This window comes from Mus caroli, unplaced genomic scaffold (genome assembly GCF_978045245.1).
Source record: "Mus caroli unplaced genomic scaffold, Mus_caroli_1 scaffold_11, whole genome shotgun sequence".
In the NCBI taxonomy this organism is placed as follows: Eukaryota; Metazoa; Chordata; class Mammalia; order Rodentia; family Muridae; genus Mus; species Mus caroli.
In genome coordinates, this window is record NW_028227266.1 from 75,985,643 (window position 1) to 76,008,618 (window position 22,976).

The following is a 22,976-nucleotide window of genomic DNA, read 5'->3' on the forward strand; positions in this document are numbered from 1 at the left end:
TGCTTTTCTTTCTTATATTTCCCTAAAAGTGCCCCCCAAACACACCACCGTGTTGGCACCCGCAGCACAAAGGACCAATAGCCTCTTACTAAGAAAAGACATCACAAGCATTCTAACATTAACTCTATGCCAAGCACAATCCTTGGCTTTTTCTTTGCCCAACAAGCAATTTTGTCTTTATCAGTTGCCCGTTTCTCTGATTATAGATACCATCTCATTTCAACAACACAGACAAATTTATCAGCACCCGGGTAGCTCGCCCTCACACCCTCCGCATATACCAGAACAGTGTGTCTTTTAAAGTTACTGAAAGCATTAAGCAAAGACTTCTCTTTACCTTGGGTGTGGTCTCAAGGCTCCCCGCTAAGATGCAGGAGGTCATTTGGAAGTAATTGTTCCTGCAGTCACTCAGAAGCCCCTGCTCTGAAAGCAAACCAATGACTGAGGTGGAAAGAGAGCCTTTTACTAAAACAACACAGGCACACGCACGCAATCGCCTACACACACACACACACACAAGCACACACGCATGCACCCACATGCATATGCACACACACACACGGTTGTGGGGGAGGAGGAATCTAAAAGAAGACAGAACAGATGCTTCTCCGAGTTGAATATTTTTCAGCTCCAAAGGATTTGTTTTGACAATTATTTCTTTTGGAACTTCACGAGAGGTCACACTGACTGCTAAAATGGGATCAGTGGAAGTGAAAAATTGCTACCTCTATGTGTTTGCCCTCTTTTCCTTTCAGGCTTGCAGTCCAATTATGTATTCTGTGAAAGGAAGGGAGAAGCCAGATTGGACAGCAATGAGAAGCTGATTGAAGGGCCCTGGCATCTGCCAGTTTCAGTGATTAGTTGACCACGCTCACAGAGAACATTCAGATGCACAAACACATGCAAACAGAGCGTCTAAATAAAGAACTGGAAAACACAGTGATCATTTTGGAAAGCCAGTCATTTCAGTGACAAGTCCTTGGCGTGTGAACGGCAGTCAATGATATTGGAGCATCCGAGTGACTCAAGTTCTGCTGTTAAACAAAAGTAGCTCTAAAAGAGAGCTTGTTACCAAATAGCTGTCAAAACAAAATTCCCTTCCACTGTTTCTGGAAGATAGTGACTGCCCTGCCTACCTATAAACAAGTCACAAATATTTCTCATGAGATTGATTTATTCAGTATTCCTATTCTCTAAGCATTGATTTTTTTTCTACAAACCTATACAACCTATATTTGTGCATAAGCACTGGAAGATGTAATGTGGAGGGAGCTGGCTATATACTGAACGATATGCAAAAGTGAAGGTTTTATTTCATGTACAGTTACAGCATTTAATATTTTCAACATTGTCAAGAGCTTGAACTTAGGACAATCATGAGTGCAATAGTGACTCACAGTGATTCTATTAAGAAGCAGGGAAAGGCCATTGACTTGTTTGAGTTAATTTTATATCCAGCTACTTCACCGAAGCTGTTTATCAGGCTTAGGAGTTCTCTGGTGGAATTTTTAGGGTCACTTATATATACTATCATATCATCTGCAAAAAGTGATATTTTGACTTCATCTTTTCCAATTTGTATCCCCTTGATCTCCTTTTGTTGTCGAATTGCTCTGGCTAGGACTTCAAGTACTATGTTGAATAGGTAGGGAGAGAGTGGGCAGCCTTGTCTAGTCCCTGATTTTAGTGAGATTGCTTCCAGCTTCTCACCATTTACTTTGATGTTGGCTACTGGTTTGCTGTAGATTGCTTTTATCATGTTTAGGCATGGGCCTTGAATTCCTGATCTTTCCAAGACTTTTATCATGAATGGGTGTTGGATCTTGTCAAATGCTTTTTCCGCATCTAACGAGATGATCATATGGATTTTGTCTTTGAGTTTGTTTATATAATGGATTACATTGATGGATTTCCGTATATTAAACTGTCCTTGCATCCCTGGAATAAAACCTACTTGGTCAGGATGGATGATTGCTTTAATGTGTTCTTGGATTCGGTTAGGGAGAATTTTATTGAGGATTTTTGCATCGATATTCATAAGGGAGATTGGTCTGAAGTTCTCTATCTTTGTTGGATCTTTCTGTGGTTTAGGTATCAGAGTAATTGTGGCTTCATAGAATGAGTTGGGTAGAGTTCCCTCTACTTCTATTTTGTGGAATAGTTTGTGCAGAATTGGAATTAGATCTTCTTTGAAGGTCTGGTAGAACTCTGCACTAAACCCATCTGGTCCTGGGCTTTTTTTGGCTGGGAGACTATTAAAGACTGCTTCTATTTCTTTAGGGGATATGGGACTGTTTAGATCCTTAACTTGATCCTGATTTAACTTTGGTACCTGATATCTGTCTAGAAATTGGTCCATTTCGTCCAGTACTACTCAGCTATTAAAAAGAATGAATTTATGAAATTCCTAGGCAAATGGTTGGACCTGGAGGGCATCATCCTGAGTGAGGTAACACAATCACAAAAGAACTCAAATGATATGTACTCACTGATAAGTGGATATTAGCCCAGAAACGTAGTATAGCGAGATATAAGATACAATTTGCAAAACACATGAAACTGAAGAAGAACGAAGACCAAAATGTGGACACTTTGCCCCTTCTTAGAATTGGAAACAGTCACCCATGGAAGGAGTTAGAGAGACAAAGTTTGGAGCTGAGACAAAAGAATGGACCATCTAGAGACTGCCATATCCAGGGATCCATCCCATAATTAGCCTCCAAACAATGACACCATTGCATACACTAGCAAGATTTTGCTGCAAGGACCCTGATATAGCTGTCTCTTGTGAGACTAGGCCGGGGCCTAGCAAACACATAAGCAGATGCTCACAGTCAGCTATTGGATGGATCACAGGGCTCCCAATGGAGGAGCTAGAGAAAATACCCAAGGAGCTAAAGGGATCTGCAACCCTATAGGTGGAACAACATTATGAACTAACCAGTATCCTGGAACTCTTGACTCTAGCTGCATATGTATCAAAAGATGGCCTAGTCGGCCATCACTGGAAAGAGAGGCCCATTGGACTTCCAAACTTATATGCCCCAGTACAGGGGAACGCCAGGGCCAAAAAAATGGGAATGGGTGGGAAGGGAAGTGGGGGGGAGGGTGTGGGGGACTTTTGGGATAGCATTGGAAATGTAATTGAGGAAAATAGTAATAAAAAAATATTAAAAAAATAAAATCTTAAATTAAAAAAAAAAAAGAAGCAGGGAAACTACTGCAAATAACACTAGTACATCTTGCCCCAGGAAAGGGCCAAATTTCTAAATGTATGTGCTGTTACATCAGTAAAACATATCTTCTGACATCTACACTTATGGCTATGTATATCTGATGCCAAGAACCTTTCATTCTTTCTGAGAATATACATAAATCTGTCATATAAATAACAGAGATACAAAGAGAAGAGAGTTTTAAAGATCGCCCATCCTATAGTTCTTAAATGTCACTGCATGATCCACCATTGGCAGGACCTTTAGAACTGTAGTTTCTGCTTGAGAAGTTCAGCAGTGGATTCTCCACACCTGCACTTTCAACAAGCTTCTGGGTTGTGTCCCATTGCTGGTGTGTTACTCTCCTACTTCTCTTCTCTGTTGCACTGATAAGCATCATGACCAAAAGCAACTTGAAGATGAAAAAGGCTTATTTGGCTTACACATCCTGATCCCAGTCTGCCACTGAGGGAAACTAGGGCAAGCAGCAAGGAGGAACACTGCTTAATCAACGAGCTTCCAGGCTCACTTTCTTATACCTCCCAGGACTTGCCCAGGGGTGTCACCCCTCACAGTGGGCTGGGCCCTCTCATATCAATACACCATCAAGAAAATGCCATAAAGACCTATCTACAAGACAATAAAATGGGAACATTTCTCCGATTGAAATTTGTTTTTTTGCCTGGCAATTCTAGTTTGTGTCAAGCTGACAAAAACTAAATCATGCGGTGGTATTCTCCTGACCATTCATAAAGCCACAAGAGCACAGACACTTGCTGTGAATTAATTGCAAGAATTTGGCTACACTCAGAATGGGGAAATGGTGTCCTGTTGGATCTAGAAGAATTTATCTGGCAGTCAGAGAAGATTTAGGGAATCCCTTGTTAGAGCAGTAAGAGAAGTGAGTAGCAAGAATAGACAAAAAGCATAGGACACAAGTCAGAAGATCAGCTGGAGGACCTCTGAGCTATTCTGAATGTCTACCCTGTGAATGTGAATAAGGAAAGCATTGCTCCATAGAATCTTACAGTTAGATTCAGCTTGGGCAGCCCATGCTTATGTGTTAGATACTATCCCTTGTATGTTACTTCTCGTGGCACTGTGGGGTTTTAACCTTATAAATAATACAAGAGAGAATAAAAAGACTCCTAAGACCAGAAAAGTCGGTCAAATCTAGATCATCATCAAAGACTTTGAATCAAGGTATTTTAACTTTATGCGTCGTTCAATAAGGATTCAGAGATGAATATGTGTACTTCTATGTAATGAACAAAACCTCAAAGAGTGCCTGCCATCGAGTCTTAGATGCACTCTTCTCTGAAGTCTATCTAGTATATGGATCCCAGGCCAGTGATGTATAGAATTTTATCAATGGCTCCGTTTATTCTAAAAGAACTTGACAACTCCAGTGTTCTTGTCTTCTATGTCACTCTGCTTTCCCCACTCGGATCTTGTCTTGTGCCCATTCTCTTCTTCAAACATAAAGCAAGGAAGGCAATTAAGCCCAAATTTGGAAAAGGAAACATTGTAGCTTCTGTCTTTAGCTATATCCAAAGCTTTCCTTGAAGCACTTTGTAACATCAGAACAGTTAACCTGTCAACTTGCAACTTTTGTCTATCTTTTAGCATTTTTTCTCTTGTAATTTTCAATTATTGTTTCACTAAAAATAATCATTGCTGTTACAACTACTTCAGTGAGAGAAGTCATAATTTTTACTTAAAATAAAAACTTAAAAGCCATGCATCGCAGCAACATTTGTCAACCATCTGCTTAGTTGCGTCGGTAGCTCCAGAGAGTCCATGGGTTTAGAATAGCTTCTGAAGAAACCATTACTTGGCCAGCAAATGATGATGGTCCCTGATTTAAAACAAATTCTATATCTATTCTTCCATTGTGGTACATCTGGGTTGTTTCCAACTTCCGGTTATCACAGATAAGGCCGCTATGAATAAGTGGAACACGTGCCTCTGTGGTATGCTGAGATATCTTTTGGGTATATTCCCTAGAGTGGGATAGCTGGGTCTTCAGGAAGATCTATTTCCAGTTTTCTGAGGACCTTCCAGATTGATTTCCAGAGTGGTTGTAACAGTTTGCAATCCAACCACAGTGAAGGAGTATTCTTTCTCCACATCTTTGCCAACATGTGCTATCACCAGTTTTTTATCTTAGCCATTCTGATTGGTGTAAGGTGGAATCCCAGGGTCATTTTTATTTGAATTTCCCTAATCACTAAGGACTTTGAACATTTCTTTAAGTGTTTCTTGGCCATTCGAGATTCCTCTGTTGAAAATTCTGTCTAGCTCAGTGGAATACTATTCAGCTATTAAGAACTAGGACATCATGAATTTTGCAGGCAAATGAATGGAACTAGAAAATATCATCCTGAGTGAGATAATTCAGACCCAAAAGGACATGCATGGTATGTACTACTAATAAGTGGATATTAGCCAAAAAGTACAGAATACCTAGGGCATAACCCACAGAACTCAAGAAGATTAACATGTCGAAGGGCCCAAGTGAGGACACCTCAATTCCACTTGGAAGGGAGAAGAAAGCAATCATGGGAGGCAGAGGGAGGGAGGGATCTGGGTGGAAGAGGGGAGTGAGAGGAAAATGGGGAACATGATCAAGTATTGGGGGGACAAGAGAGAAGCCCTGAGGGCCAGCAGAATGAATGGAAATATACAACATGGGGGAACCCTCAAGAATGTACCAGAGATGTGGGAGGTGAGAGACTCTCAGGACACAAAGGGAGGAGCCTGGGCCCCCAATATTGCCCAGACACTGAGCCACCAACCAGGCAGCATATACCAGCTGATAAGCAACCCTCAACACATATACAGCAGAGGACTGCATCTCTCTCTCTCTCTCTCTCTCTCTCTCTCTCTCTCTCTCTCTCTCTCTCTCTCTCTCTCTCTCTCTCCCTCCCTCCCTCCCTCCCTCCCTCCCTTCCTCCCTCCCTCTCTCTCTGCTAAATAATTTATGAGTATGGTTTCTGACAGCCAAGATTGTCCTCTGACCTCCACACTTATACTATGTACCACAGTGTGTGTGTGTGTGTGTGTGTGTGTGTGTGTGTGTGTGTGTACTCTCAAACACAGGATCCTACACACACACACACACACACCCCTGAGGAGAGCAAGAAAGGAAAGGAAGGGGAGATTTTTACATGAAGTAGGGTGGATTCCTAAGATGCTACACGGTCTGCTTAGAATTCTTCCCATAAGCTTCTTCCTGGATAGCCTCTCTGCTTAGCTTTCCGAAGCTCAGACTGTGAGGCAGTTATTTTGTGTTATGTCATGTGAGTTAACAGTTTCTGACACAGGCCACTCTTTATAAACACTGTACCTTCTGGCTTCCCTGATAGCAAAGGTCTCAGGGTGCCTCCTGCTTGTGCACACACTCCCTTCTGACCTTGGATCTCTATGTGGTACTTGTTGCCCTGCATTTATAGCAGACAGAACATTTTTTAGCTTCTGGCTCCCCAGTTGGGACATCATCACAAAGACAGTGGAAGTTTCTCATTATTGTTCCATGAATACCTCTAGGACCTACAATAGTGCGTGTCACTGCCAAAGGCCAGCAAGTGTTTATTAAATAAAAGAATGATGGTGGAGGTTTCTGCTTCAAGAATCTCAGTGTCTGCAGAGTAACAGGAGTTAATCACTGTATTCCTTTTTTTCCCCTTTCACGGTGAAGAAGCTATGCCAAGTGCCAACACTTTGGATGTTTTAAGAATCGGCATGAAAGTGGTGTATGTGAGAGCCTGAGGGCATAAAGAGAGATACAGAAGTGTCTCCTGCTCAGAATCAGACCTCGTTGGCAGCTAAGCTTTGACTCAGTGGCCAACTCAAACACTCCCCCAGAGACTAGATTTCACTCTACATATAAAACCTAGACATGCCACTGAGTGAGCTTCATGAGACTTGCTTCTGGTACTCAGTGTTTCATCTGTTGTGATTCTCACAAAGAATCAAGAGAATTATGTTCATGAGACAAGAAAGAAAAATGAGCCTTGGGAAGATGAAAGGCCTCGCTGACCAGCACCCAGTGTGAGAGGATTTGCATGTGCACCTGCCTGCCAGAAGCTGGGTTCAGGCCGCCTTTCTTCTGTTCCCCATTTCTAAAGTTTATCTGAGACACGCTCATTTACCACACAGAGATAAGGACGGTGGCAGGACATGATAAATTACAGCGCTGTAGTCAGTGAGGATTTTGTTTTTGAACATGGTTCCTACCCAGGAGAATTGAGCGCAAGTGAATACTTTTCTTAAGCCCTGGTAGTCAAAGTATAACTACCTGTTCATACTACTATACAGCTATTCGTAGATGTTACACTTAGTGTTTGTGTGTTTAATCCTAGCTGTGAAAGAAATTCATGTTGTTTTGAAGCGCAGCTTTAAAGTAGAGAAGATCTCACTGAAGAATAGAATTTCATGGACTTTGATAAGAGTTGCAAAACTATTATATATAACTATCTATGTAGGAAATGCAAAATGCACAGTGACCAGAGTTCTTAGCAAATATATTTATCTTAATAATATATCTAATGTAGAGCTGGAGAGATGGCTCACAAGTTAGAAGCACTGACTGATGGCCCAGGATCAATTCCCAATACCCATATGATGACTCACAACCATCTGTAAAATGCGCTCCAATGACTCTTGACAATGAGTCCTTTTCTGGACTCAGAAGGCACCATACATGCACATGAAACATAGACATACATACAGGCAAAACACCCATGCACATAAAATAAAAATAAATCTAAGGTAATATATGATCTCTATGTTTGATTTCATTGATTCATTATTATCTGTGCTAACGGAAATAATGATGTTTGGAATGAGACCCAAATTCTAAATCAATCTATTATTAACGAATATCTTCCTAGAGTTTAATTGAAATGACATTTAAGCCCCTAGTAGATATTTTACACACAGTGAAAATCCAGTCAATACTATTTTTTTCTTTTTTTGGGGGGTGGGATAGAATAAACGCATGAGGCTTAGCAGAAACCCCCAGTTAATATATACAGCACATTTCTGTTTTTAATATTTATATCATTTCCCCTTTTCTGCCCTTTATGTTTTTACCCTGGAATAGAAAAGCAAATTCCGAGGGTCGGCATTTACACTGAAGTCTTGTTTTGTATGAAGATGCGTGCATTAGTAACAATCCGCCGGGATGCATGAGAACTTGCCGGTGAATCAAGTCACACTAGGATGGTCGTTGCTTTTGGTTTAACTGAAAAGCAGTTTCTGTGCACCTTAGAGCCATGCTAACCAGCATCTTGTCACAGCCTGAGAAGTGTTCTGGGGGGAAAAAACCTGGCAGTCTTCCATAGAGACCGAGTTAATGATGATGCTTTGTTACGCTGTTGTTGCCTGTGCTTAGTAGGTGCTGTTGTTGCCTGTGTTTAGTAAGTGTTGTTTGCTGCTGGGTGAGTACATTATATTTGTTTACAAAAAAAAAAAAAAAGTAAGAAACACAGGTGCTGAGTGTCATCTCACTAGTTAGATGTAATTTAACCCTTCTCTGCCACTCCCTTTTCTCTCACCAAGTCATATTAAGTGATAGAAAGTTGCCTAAGTATAATCACAAACAGGTTATATTTCAAAGGTGAGATGACAAGACATAGAACAGAAGGCGACATGAAAAAGTGGTTTTCTTATTTTTTCAGGGTATAGAATGAAGTAATAGTGCACCAATTGATCTGACTCTTAGGGCTTCTATAGTAATGAAATAAAAATAGACATAGGGTATTCCCAACATGGGGCTCCTCCAGTAAGCTCTCAGCTATGGGTATTGCCTGCTGCTGTTGCTATATGGTATTATGTAGAGTTTCCCAATCAACTAGCAATTTAATGTTGAGAGCCCAATAAAAGCCAGTACATACCTATGACAAAATCAAAAGATTGGTATCAAGTATATTCCAAAGTACTTTTCTTTAAAAATCACTATTTTGATTTCTCTTTATTTCCCAATCAATCTCTATTTATTTTTCTTGCTTTGATATCTTTGCCTTTATAGATCTGTGTATAAACAGACTTTATTCCCACTTACATTTCCATTAATTGGTATGGCAACAAGACAAATCAATTGTCTTCCAGTCATCTGATTTTAATTACTCCCAAATTCTAAACACACAGTTTTTTTTTGAAAAACCTTAGCTTTGGGGGCTTTTTAAAAATCCAGTCATATTATTTTATTGAAAAATATCCTCAAAGTTCATGATATAAATATTTTAAAAGTCTCTTACCAGTGTTTTGAAAGTATACTGTGGTGTGACTCTTGTTGTCTGAGAAGGCCCAGGGACACAGAGCAGCAATCTGTAAGCCTCAGACTCCAATGGCTGCCCTTGCTGTATCATGCCCAGATATATACACAGGGTGGGCTTCTCTTACCAGCATGACTGTGTAGGAGACGGGTGAGCTTTCAAATATGCGAAAATAAGTTCTAGAGGTCCTAATGGCATTCAATTGACCAATCTGTAGGCATAAAGGAATTTAAAACACAAAGGAGTACTGTTGGAGTACAGAGTTGGTAAAATGTCTTGTTCTAAAGATAAAATGCCTTCTTTATTTCCAGAGACATTTACTGTGATCCAAAATGCACCATTTGAGTTCTCTTAATGAACTTACTTGTAAAATTATCATATTCTCCAAAAAATTTTTCAAAGTTTTAAAATTATTTTTAAAGTAACAGCTATGTATAGTCTTGAAAGATAATGCAGGAAAAAATAGATCAAAATTCATTTCTCCTTAAAACATTTTATTTAGGGAAAGAATAAGTTATCATTAATACATTTAGTATTTCCTATAAAAGTGTACCCAATATTATTTTGGGGGGATTTATGGGCTTTTTCCATTCTCTTACAAAAAAATAAATAAAAACTTTAGTTGGCACCCAGCTTATTGATAGTCTATATGTCTCATTAGACACTGAGAGCAACAAGCTACACCAAACAAGGAAAGGCAAGAAGAGAAACAAACAAACAAATGCATTCATTTTCATAGAATCATAAGCAAGAACTCAGAAGCCAGCTCTGTCACTGAAGAGCAGTATGACCTTGGACAGATTACAGAAAGATGGTCAAAGGTGTAATGCCATAGGACTGGATACAGATGCAACCAAGCAGATGGGACATCACTGGGCCACAGAGTTCTCTTCATATTCTCGCTTCTGTCAGATGCTATTAGCATCATAGTTGTCATACACGTTTCAATGGATTATCTTATCCCACTGTCTACACTCCAAAGATATTCAGAATAGGATCTTCTACAACTCAAACCATTGGCATTTTTGTGCTTTTGAAAAATTCTGTGCTGTGGATATTTCAACCCATTTCTGCTGAAATCATTCTCCAGGACTTGTCTGATATTTCCTCCTTGGTTTTCCTCCAGTGACCCTTCTGGGTGCCTTCCTCCTAGAGACAACACTGGCATGCCACCTACTGCTTCCAACTTTGAAGGTCTTTCCCCCTTAATTTTGTATGATCTTTTCCTGTGGTTCCAACACTCAAAAGAGCTGGCTGAGTCTCACAGTCCACCCTGACTTCCATAGCTACCCTGACCTGAGCTCTAGCTTTTTCTCTGTGATATCTCAGCTGTGGATCTTACTATGAAGATCACAGTACAAGGGGGAAGTCAGAATGGGCATGAGTTTACCAGAAAAGCATGAGATTTGTGACCCTGAACGATTTTCTTCACTTTCCCAAACCCTCCATCTCTTTATCTGCTATAATAGGTCATTCATTAAAATGACCTCAGAGGCTCTGTCAAATACAATGGCAGAGAGAGGGGCAGAGTTCCTGGTATGTGGAAAACATCTCATTACATGTTAGATGATTAGTAACGGACTCCCATGGGAGATATAGGGGATACATTTTGACATTTAACATTTCTCTGTGGTTTCCAGGAAGATGTTGTTGCTACCTTCTGATCTAAAACACCAGATTTTAGCTTTTATGTTTTCATCATATGAAACAATAGATTACATTTCAGGTGCAATTTAAAAACATTTTTTAAAAGATATAAATGTCACTGCTGCCTTTAAAGATTATATCCTGTAGCCACCCTAATGAGTAGGTAGGGCCCTTTGGTCAAGTGATAACCACTGAGCCATACTAGAAGCAAGCTTCTTTAAAATGGCATGGCATGCATGTCTTTATCTCACCATGTATCCTGGCATCTGAAACTTGGTTGTGATGGTTAGAATCTCATAGCCTTTGTAGAGCCTAAGGACAAGGCTTCTTTCTAAAGATCACAGGCTGGTGATGAATAGGTAGAAAGGAAGAAACCACAAAGAATGTCAGAACTGACCATGCCATAATGTTAATCACTTATGTAAAGAATTCAATCATTTCCTGTTGTTTTCTCTCTTGTCTACAGCCATAGCTAACAATCATTTGACCTCTAACTCCAGCCTTCTGTGTAGCCTTGGGTCCAGCCAGAATCATCTTCTCATAGTTTCACTGTGCTCTTTCTCTTTATGCTCAGTCGGCCTCATTGTCTTGTCACTTCTAACACTTTCCTATCTTAGTCTAACAAAAAAATATATTGTGGAGGACACTCAGATATTTGAACTGATTAAACATCTTCCTCTTGTATAGCATGCATATTCTGCCCAGTCTCACCAGTAATCCACAGCAGATCTCCTAGTCTCCTGAATTACTTAACAGGGGGTGCAAGAAACAACCCCCAACATGTTTTTGATTCTCTTGATGTAAGATAATGCCCGTGATAATAGAAGCTTACGGCAGAGAGTTGCCCACTTTATGGGAAACAAGAGACACAAAATGAACCTGGGCAAGATCTGGTCCCTGGAGACTCCCTACTTTTCACCATCTCCTTTAATGTCATCATACTAAGAACCTATCAATAGATGAATCTATTCATTAGGTAAGAGCTTCTGATCTTATCCTCTCTTTGAATTTCTTCATAGACTTATTCCCAGGACCCTAAAGGTCCACTTTACTAATCTCCTAGGCATCCTCAATCCAATCAAGTAGATAGTTAAGATGATGCCCATGATGATAGAAGCTTATGGCTTAAGATTAACCATCACAGAAACAACGTAGGTCAAAGGAAAAAAAATGAATTGGAATATAAATCCAGAAAAGCCTGGGCTAACTGAGAGTGACTTCTCTAATGGGTGTATCTCTTAATATGTGCTGGTTTGAAGCATTGCCACATAAAAGCATATCATACCCAGACAAAGTATTTAATGCTTTTCCTGGTATGGGTTGCACAGGCATGCTGGCAACAGAGTCAATTATCATTCTGCCGCTGAGGTATCCCGAAAAGAGGCACCAGGCAGAAACTTCCAACTATATCCTGTGTTGCATTTGCTCAACAGGTCTTTCTCAAAAAGGTCCTGTGTTCCCTATCTTTGTGATCACCATAGTATCTACACTCACATTCCAAAATGCCAATTTTAATATTAAAAATACATATAATCTATTCTTGCTAAATATCTACAGAAACCTCCATTGTAGTTTCTTCTATGACTGACCTAAGAAACATGATCTTTATCGAGTTCAGGAAATTAATCCCCCAGAACCCCAACAAAGGTGTTCAACAGTTCCTTCATAAGGAAAAAAAAAAAAAACTCTGTCAAATATTTTTTTTCGCCTCTCAGGAATGGGCACTCAGAGCATAAGAGTTAAGCCCCCTGCATGTTTTGTTGTGTTTTTGTCAAATAATCCTATATGATGCCTACTGCCATGTTAGATGTTGCTAGGACCCCCAGACACACTCCATCTGAAGGCCAGCAAGTAGGACAACACAGCCTATTTACCTGTTATTCATCTTATACCAAGACTGCAAACTCACTAGGAGAGAACTCTGACAAGTTCCCCATTATGGCATCTACTCTGCTCTTTTGACTTCTTTGATTTTATGCCCATTTGGGGGTTACTATAGATCTCAACGTTTTCTGTGTTTTATAAATCCCTCTCACTTTTTCAAAGGGTAGAAGAAAATTATATTAAAAAGCAGACGTATTTACATGTTCTTCTTTCCATACCATCCTCTCTAGCACTATTCCCTCCACTGTATTCTAGGAACAAGAGCTGGAATAGGATTTCAGGAAAGAAGGAAATTCAGATTGAATGAGGTTCTAACTGGTCACCAGAAAAATAACACATCAATGTGGTGTTGAGGAAGCATTAGGGATGTATACTAAATACTCATGCCATTGTAAAGAGAGTAAAACAAATGACAAGGCAGCCTGGGGACTCAATAAGACCCACATTGTTCTCATCTGGCCCTGTCTGACTGTGAGTGGGACATGTGTCTATATTCCCATGATTTGTCTGAGGTGGCCCGTGTGTTTATTTTAGCCTGGAGATAAGCAAGGCTGAGCAATAGCAAGGTGAATTCACTTCATGTGCCTTCTGCTGTCTCCCCTATCTCTATCTTCCCACTGCTGCCCAGAATATATCTTTATGGTAATAGATCCACTTTAAGAATCACTTCCATCTGTTCCCTGCTACAAAGATAGCTACTTCAAGAGATGTTTCCCTTTGCCAGTTGGTGGAGGAAGGTGATGCTAATGGGGTGACATGCGGTCTACAGAGGAGTCACCTCAGTGTGCTTTCCATATGTAATCCACCATTGGCATGTTTTGGAAATGTTTGTGTTTAGATGTTTTCCTCATTCTCCTGAGTCAGGCAGCTTTGTCAGAAAGTCAAACTTCAAAAATGACAAACTGCTCTGATCATGCCAGGGTGGTTCGGTTGCCAGGGAAACCACTTTAAAGGGGGAGACAGATCTATTCGTGAATTTATAACTGAGAGAAGAAATGGATGCTAAGTTTCCAGGTCAAGCCAATTTACTTGAAGACACATTTGGGGTCCATGGGTGGCAAAAATGAGGGAGATGTTTTCAGTCCATAAACATAACAAAAATTATCTGTTAATAAAGACTCTTATTGGTATTATTCTTTCTTCATTTTGTTTTTGGAAATGTCTTTATTTAAATTCCAAATACAAGGCAAATGTATTTTCTAGAAGACTGTCAGGGTTGGAAAAAAAATGACCGGAGTTCACAACCAAGGCTCACACTTGTGAAGGCTCCAGTGAGCGGTGCTGGTGGGATCTAAAGGAACTGCAGAAGAGCAAATGATCCACAGGTGCTCTCAGGGGAGCTGTCCAGCATGAAACATATAGACGTGATATGATTAGAGACTCCATTATGCAGATGTCCACAAGAAGCAGCCCAGAGTGTCCTGCAAAGTAGCCACCAACACTATGACTAAACCATAAACATAGAGAGCTTCATGCTTCTGCCTAACAGCAGGTTTCAGATTCTTGGAATGAATTGTGATAACAAGTCAAAGAAAACGAATTATGTATTAGCTGAGCAATATAAGAAGTTGCTTCTATAAGAAGATAAAGTAATCCAAAGTTTATAGTTCAAGAAATTACTTTTATTTATATTTTGGTTGTTATTGTCAACACTACTATTATTAGTTATTAATGTTATAATATTAGTATCATAACCAACATCACCATTATTTTCTTGTCAGTTAAGTCACTAATGCTCCTGTGTAACAGCTTTTTGTTTTATATTTCTTTCTATGTGCTAGGACTTGTAAATACCTCATTAAGTGAGTCTCAGGATTTAGCAAATGTTTATGTGAAATGTCAAATAGTGAACATTCTATGAACCATACTATCTCGCAGTGACCCATCTCATTGTAAGGAAAACACAGCCATAAAAAAAATTCCAATAAACTTACTAGCTTGTGTTTCAGTGTAACTATGTGCCTGTTCACAGGCCAACAACAGAGCAAACACAAGTGTCACTGAGCATGCACAGCCATCATGTGGCAGGCCCATAGACTAACTTCCTCCAGGGCCATCGGATTGACAGGAAGCCATCTTGTAATCACCAATACTAGAAAGCCTAAATTTGAAATTCCACATGCATTTTCAAAAGACTACTCATTTGAACCATTTGTCCTTAGATAAGTGACTTCGCATTGCCAGGTCCCAGGTTCTCCATCTGTGAAACAACTGCTGGCCCAAAAGAGTGCTTTCCAACTGGGAATTTGTGTCTAATAGTGATCCCTGCTCAAAATTTTAAAATTTTAACCAGAAAATAAATTAGAACCAAATTCGGTAGCGATATTTGATTAAGTTCTCTGTTGGAGGCTGTTCCAGTGTTCTGTTAAAACACACTCTCTTTGCTCTGGTTCATAAGTTTGAAAACTACTGGAGCAGATGATCCAAGAATTCTGTGGAGCTTTGAGATTCAGTAAGTCCATAGCTCCCCCTCATTGCGATGAAACCACTCAGTCCACACATTGATGTGACTGAGGTCAAAGAAACTGCACTTACTACAAACCTTCTCCATACCACCATGTGCAGCAGTTGCTGGAAAGCCATATCCGTCATTGAATAGCAACTCTTTCACAATAGAGTTTGTAACACTACTTTCACTACATTGCAAATGTATGTAATTCCATATGTATATATTTAAATATATTTGAATTTGAAAAATACTCCAAAAAAATAGGTTCTACAAAAACCCACCTGACTTTTATGGTACTAACACAACAGTAAGCTTAAATAAGATGTTTATAACATTGAATATTGGAATATTTTTAAATGATTCAATGTCAATCATTCTGGTGACTCATCTTGGTTGACATCTTATCACATCAATAATCAACTAAAACCCAAGATATAAGGCATATTTGTGAAGGATTTTTCTGATTGGATTATTTGAGGTGGGAAGACATAATCTAAATCTGGGCAGTACAGTCCAGTGGGAGCCCACATAAATGGATATGGAAGAAGGAACCTTTTGCTTTTTGATGCTTATCCTTACTCGCACTGGCAAGTTCACCTTCCCTGTTTTGGGGGCATTCCTTCACTGGAACTAGAACCTATATCTTAAGGATTCCAATGTAGACTGAAGGCCAATAGCTCTTTAGGAATCCTCCTGGGTCCCATCAGCATATTAGAGACTGCTGAGACATCATACATATTAACTGTATTAGTTCTGTTCCTTTAGAGAACCATAGTACACCAACATTTATAAAAAGTACAATTATTTATAATAGCCAGAAGCTGGAAAGAACCCAGATGCCCCTCAACAGAGGAATGGATACAGAAAATGTGGTACATTTACACAATGGAGTACTACTCAACTATTAAAAAGAATGAATTTATGAAATTCCTAGGCAAATGGATGGACCTGGAGGGCATCATCCTGAGTGAGGTAACCCAATCACAAAGGAACTCACACAATATGTACTCACTGATAAGTGGATATTAGCCCAAAAACTTAGGATACCCAAGATATAAGATACAATTTGCTAAATGCATGAAACTCAAGAAGAACGAAGACCAAAGTGTGGACACATTGCCCCTTCTTAGAATTGGGAACAAAACACCCATGGAAGGAGTTACAGAGACAAAATTTGAAGCTGTGACGAAAGGATGGACCATCTAGAGACTGCCATATCCAGGGATCCATCCCATAATCAGCTTCCAAACGCTGACACCATTGCATACACTAGCAAGATTTTGCTGAAAGGACCCAGATATAGCTGTCTCTTGTGAGACTATGCCGGGGCCTAGCAAACACAGAAGTGGATGCACACAGTCAGCTATCGAATGGATCACAGGGCCCCCAATGGAGGAGCTAGAGAAAGCACCCAAGAAACTAAAGGGATCTGCAACCCTATAGGTGGAACAACAATATGAACTAACCAGTACCCCGGAGCTCTTGTCTCTAGCTGCATATGTATCAAAAGTTGGCCTAGTCGGCCATCACTGGAAAGAGCGGCCCATTGGACTTGCAAACTTTATATGCCCCAATACAGGGAACGCCAGGGCCAAAAAGGGCGAGTGGGTGGGTAGGAGAGTGGGGGGGTGGGTATGGGGGACCTTTGGGATAGCATTGGAAATGTAAATGAGGAAAATACCTAATTAAAAAAAAAAGAAATCACAGACAAAAGCAAAAAACAGGACTGAGTGTGTTGGTACACACCTATAATTCCAAAAAATAAAAATAAATAAAAATAAAGAGTACAAAATATACCATTTCTTACTTCCATCTGAAGAGCATATTGGCAGGCTAATAATTACAATTTGCCTTAAAACTGAACTCAACTAGCACGAAACACTATCTCGCTAAAAGAATTAGGCCCTTTCCTTTGACTCTGCTTCAGTCTAGAGGCCTAGAAGAAACATTGCCAATTCTGCAGAGACAACAGTATCAGTGAAGGTAGTAGTAAATGGAATGCAAAGGACAGGAAAGACAACTGGAGAAACTTCCTTTTGAAATTGGATGCCACTCTACTCTTAGTTCTCTCTTAGGTATTTCAGTCTAGGGGGGTCCTGATCAAGTCATGTGAAGAGTTTCCAGGCTGACAAATTATTAATGCTTCACTTAGGTGCAGTTTCTCCTGAACACTATCTTGGTGGATTAGCATTACAAAACACAAGTCCAGATGTAAGAATTACCCAGGGAGAAGAGACAGAGCCCCTAGAGGCTCCCAAGTCTAAAGATGCAGGCCACGCTGGGTCCCCACTGCAGGAGGGGATGGCTGTGTTTTACTGGATGGAGTGTGGCCGTTTGTTTGGAACTCAGTGACTTTTTTTTTCTATGACTTCTTGAAAAAGTATCTTTCCTCCCCTCTTATAAGCAAGATTAATCTTAACAGTCTTTTGCCTGTATTTCCCAAATCATCTGCTCCCGCTCACCATCTCATCACACATCTAAATGCTTAGTCATTTCTGTTAATAAAGAATGCTTGCATCACGCAAGTACATTTATATTCAACAGAAACGGTTGATAGTATTCAGTTCAAAGACCGTCAGAAAGGTTGAAGAGGCCTTATCAATAAGATTTTTTTCCTTAAACACAATAGAGATTTTATACTTCATTTTCTGTGTCAATAACTACTTTTTAAAAATAAATAATGTAAATAAATTTGCAATGCTGTGAATGGACAGGTTCTTAGTAATAAGTCACAAAGTATTACAGAATAGTTAGAGAAAATAGAGGTATGGATTATGATGGCTTAACTTTTCATCCAAAAGTCTTTTAATCATGAGAGAATTTATCCCCTACAGTACATTTAGCAATGTCCAGAGACATTTTGATTTGTCACCTGTGAGTTATGTACCTGAATCTAGTGGGTAGAAAATAATGATATTTTGAGACATCCAATGACATACAGGATAATCCCCCCAAAACAAACTGAGTATCTAACTTGAAATCTGAGGACTGCTTATGAATGTCAAAGGCATGTATGCTGGAAGATCTTGCATCAGCTGTGTGGAGTGTGTTGGGAATCACTGTGCCTCAAACACATGTAAACACACACACATAGAGTGCCCTGCACACAACTGGTGCCTATTACTTCATGACAATGGTTTCCCATACACCCATAGTTGTGGTGTCAGAATCATGATGACTGCCTTGGAAAGAGAATGTGTAGTTCTGTGATAGATTGCTTTCCCAGCAGCTTTGAAGCCTGGTGTTCAATCTCCAGCACTGTGGAGTAGCTGCAGATAGAAGACTGGCTTGGTGTTGAAAAGACTGAAGTCTGTAGCTAGCTACTTTTTTATTGCTGTGACAAAATGCCTGACAAGCAACAGAAGGAAGACTATGTTGATTTTGCCTCATTGTTCCAAGACAGCAGCCTTGAACCAGGAGTAAATGGAACCTTTAAAAGCTGAGCCCAACCTACCATCTCCAATATAGTGCCACCAGGAAGGGACCAAAATCAAAACATGCACTGAGCCTATAGAAGACACTCCAGATCTAAACTGAATTATTTTAATGGACAAAGGAAGTCATTAGGGCTCAAATAAAAGTAAAATATTTTAAACAGAAAATCAAGTCTAGGGTTGACAATCACCCTGTTGTGGGGGCAAAAGGACTGAGTATTTTGGTTTTTGGGGATTTGTTTTGTTCTTAGTTTTATTAGAAAATTAGAAGCAGATTGTATGTGTGTGTGTGTCATATATATGTGCATGTGCACACACAATTTTTCTTTATTCTTGAGAATTTTATGCAAGCATATAATGAAATATGACCTATCCACCTTCCATTTCCCTCTCTGACTTTCCCCACATCCCCGTAACATGTCTCCTGGCAACCTCATGTCTTTTTGTTTTCTTATAAAGCAATCTGTCACCCCCTAGTCTCACTCCTCCTTAGTCCCCTATTGTCCCACCCCTCTACCCCCACACACCCTTTCCCTTTGCCCCCTACACACTGCCAAGGTTCAGGGAGTATCAAGATTGAGGCAGAAAGAATGTAGTGGAGGTTGGGAAGATGTGTGAGGTGCCATCTTGAGTCATTTTTATATCTAGAAGATTCTAAGAGTCTGTATCTATAATAGAGCTATTGTGTAAAGCACAGCACATACATCTAATACATTCTCATGAGATGCATATGCAGTGGACAGTGCTGTCACAAGCATTTTCTGCTTTAAGGGCTAAGGAAGTTTATCATCAGTGGAAAAGGTGAAGCAAACCCTGAATCAGAGTTCCTCTGATGATCAAGGAAATCTGGGAACACTTGTTTATTGTGCTTTTACAAATGCAAAAACCCATGAAGAAGAAAATAAATTAAAAGTGATGGGTCATTTTGCTAGTCTTATCTTCTCTAAGAATAATGCTTCCAAGTTAGGAGCAGGGTTGTTTGAAAGAAGTAAGGTATTATTAGCATGGTTAAGTAGAAATATTGTCTGTGGTGGTGCACAGGGGCCTTGGGGGATTTTATTGCTGTGAGCAGGTTTAGTTAAGGACTGAAGACAAGGTACTGGATTAAGCCTAGCTCCTTCCAGAGACTATATTGACAGCCTAGTTTTGTTGCAGCATCATAATTTGGGAAATATTTAGGTTTCATGGCAGTTAATACATGAATAAGTTTAAGAATACAATGAAATATGCTCAGTACCAATTTTTATTTAAGAAAATAAACTCAATATTGGGTTCAATTCAGTCTTCAACAAATCCTTCAGGTGTATTTGATATTTAGGGGAATTACAGTTTATTTGGGGCATATAGTTTGAGGATTACTCCTGAGAGACTCAAAAAACAAAGTAAAAGCATTTTGTAGGAAGGACCATCTCTTCATCAGAGCTATGCCATATGAGCTATCCATGGAAACAGACCAGTCCTAAAACGCAGGCCATTCTACTTTCCTGGAACTGATTGAAACAAATACATTCTAATATATCTGCAATTGGAAAAGAAAAGGCATGAATTTGAATCTAAAACAAACAAACAAACAAACAAACAAAACTCTGTGGCCTTGAGCACAGCATCAATAAGATTAAATGCAATAACAGGTAGTTCCAAATTCAAGCTTAGCCAATCAGGTTCTAATGATCCTCATATCCTGAACACAGGGATTTCAGTCCTGCTGACCTGTTACTGTGCTCAAGGGACCTTTTAGCTTTTAAAAATTAAGTTATGTTTCACCAAACATCTATATTAAAAATCTCTATGAATTCATATACATCTTTTAATTCCTTGTTCCTCTACTCATTCAATGACCTGTAGGAAATAAAGATGGCGTCTCTGAAAATAAAGATGCTGGTGTCATTTTTTTGTTTTGGCAACACAATTTATTTCTTTAAAATTCACCATCATTGAACTCTAAATTTTTTAATTTCCTGTTTTTGCATGTTCTCACCCATGTATTTCAATTTTTATACAGCTCTTAATTACAAAATAATACATCAAATTACTAAGTTATAATCAATTAGAATGAGTGTGCTTATTTAGAAAGATGAAGAGAATCCCTTGTGGTGGATCAGTATCCTCTGCCATGCTGAGGACTTACAAAGAACCTGCATAATGACTAAACACTGAAAGGGAAGTTTCTGCCTGAGTCTGAACACAGGGGATGCTCAAGTTTCAATTGATGTGTTCGATGGTAAACAAAGAATCATCTCCCAGCTCTATGTACACACTAATAAAAAATATGATCTCATTCCCCCACTGTATGACTGTTTTACTTAAATATGCACATACATACTTCTTCACGAATGCATCATGTAAAATGTGTGTATAAGTGAAGAATTCCAAGGAAAGATTAAAAGTGCGGATGTACTTATATGTTATGAGAGTACTACGAACCATGCAATTTAATCTATTCAAGAGTAGTAGACTAGGAGCTGATTTTTTTGACATAAATGTTTTTGAGTTAATGGGAACTGGAAAACAATGCCCACTAAAGCTGAGAGACAACCTGTTCCAAACCTGGGAGCAGGTACACTTTGGGAGACTTGATCTCAGATGTTCCCATAACTAAAACAAGGAGCTAGAAGAGAGGCAATGAATGACATCTGTTTTCAGGTTCCATCACATTCTGATCTCTGTCTACTGAGGCAGCAAGACTGCCTCCTCTACTACTGAATCTCAATGTCTTAGTCTGTTTCCTGCTAGTATAACAAAATACCACACTTAGATTGAAAGGCTGGAAAGTCTAAGACTGAAAGGACCAAATCTGGCAAGGGCCTTCTTCCAGCACCATACCTCATCAGAAGAAGCAGAAACAGAAGCAGAAGCAGCAGCAGGGGAAGGAGAAGGGAGAGGAGGAAGAGGAGGAAGAAGAGAAAGAGGAGAAAGAGGAGTAAGAGGAGAAAGAGGAGAAGACATGAGCCAACAAGAAAGACTTGCAGACCAAGTCTATCCAGTCGCACTTCCACGAAGAGTAAATGGACACTTACAACTCAAATACCTCTAAAGATTCTACCTCATCAACACTGTTAAGAAATCAATTAAATTTTAATGGTACTTGTGAAACATTTAAATTATAACATCTAGAGAAAATATAAACATACGTACACACACACACCATTCCCTCCCTTGTATTTTCTATTTGTTTATTTATTTATTTATTTATTTATTTATTAGATATTTTCTTTATATACATTGCAAATGCTATCCCAAAAGTTCCCTATACCCTTCCCCATGCTCTGCTCCCCTACCCATTCACTCCCACTTCTTGGCCCTGGCATTCCCCTGTACTGAAGCATATAAAGTTTGCAAGACCAAGGGACCTCTCTTCCCAATGATGGCCGACTAGGCCATCTTCTGCTACTTATGCAGCTAGAGACACTAGCTCTGGGGGTACTGGTTAGTTCATATTGTTGTTCCACCTATAGGGTTGCAGACCCCTTCAGCTCACTGGGTGCTTTCTCTAGCTTCTCCATTTAGGGCCCTGTGCTCCATCCTATAGATGACTGTGAGCATCCACTTCTGTATTTGCCAGGCACTGGCATAGCCTCATATGAGACAGCTATATCAGGGTTCTTTCAGCAAAATCTTGCTGGCATATGCAATAGTGTCTGGGTTTGGTGGCTGATTATGGGATGTATCCCTGGGTGGGGTAGTATCTGGATAGTCCATCCTTTCATCTTAGCTCCAAACTTTGTCTCTGTAACTCCTTTCATGGGTATCTTGTTCCCTATTCTAAGGAGGAATGAAATATCTACCCACTGGTCTCCCTTTTTCTTGATTTTCTTGTGTTTTTCAAATTGTATCTTGGGTGTTCTATGTTTCTGGGCTAATATCCACTTATCAGTGAGTGCATATCTAATGTCTTCTTTTGTGATTGGGTTACCTCACTAAGGATGATATCCTCCAGATACATCCATTTGCCCAAGAATTTCATAAATTCATTGTTTTTAGTAGCTGAGTAGTACTCCATTTTGTAAATGTACCACATTTTCTGTATCCATTCTTCTGTTAAGGGTCATCTGGGTTCTTTCCAGCT

General features: G+C 39.6%; 1 protein-coding gene across 15 annotated transcripts in view; it reads right to left on the reverse strand.

Annotated features, from left to right (window-relative positions):
* The window catches only part of Mlip (muscular LMNA interacting protein), a 244,876-nt gene that overhangs the window by 147,724 nt on the left and 74,176 nt on the right, over positions 1-22,976 (reverse strand). For 3 of the 15 annotated variants that reach the window (XM_029481440.2, XM_085844802.1, XM_029481431.2), the window contains exon 1: positions 338-454. The exons of 10 other annotated variants lie outside the window; for them this stretch is intronic. In XM_029481440.2, coding sequence (XP_029337300.1) covers positions 338-382 — 45 coding nt within the window. In that variant the 5' untranslated portion in view covers positions 383-454. Of the gene's footprint in view, positions 1-337; positions 479-22,976 lie in introns of those variants that run through there. 2 more of the 15 variants (XM_029481435.2, XM_029481448.2) reach the window with 1 other exon arrangement.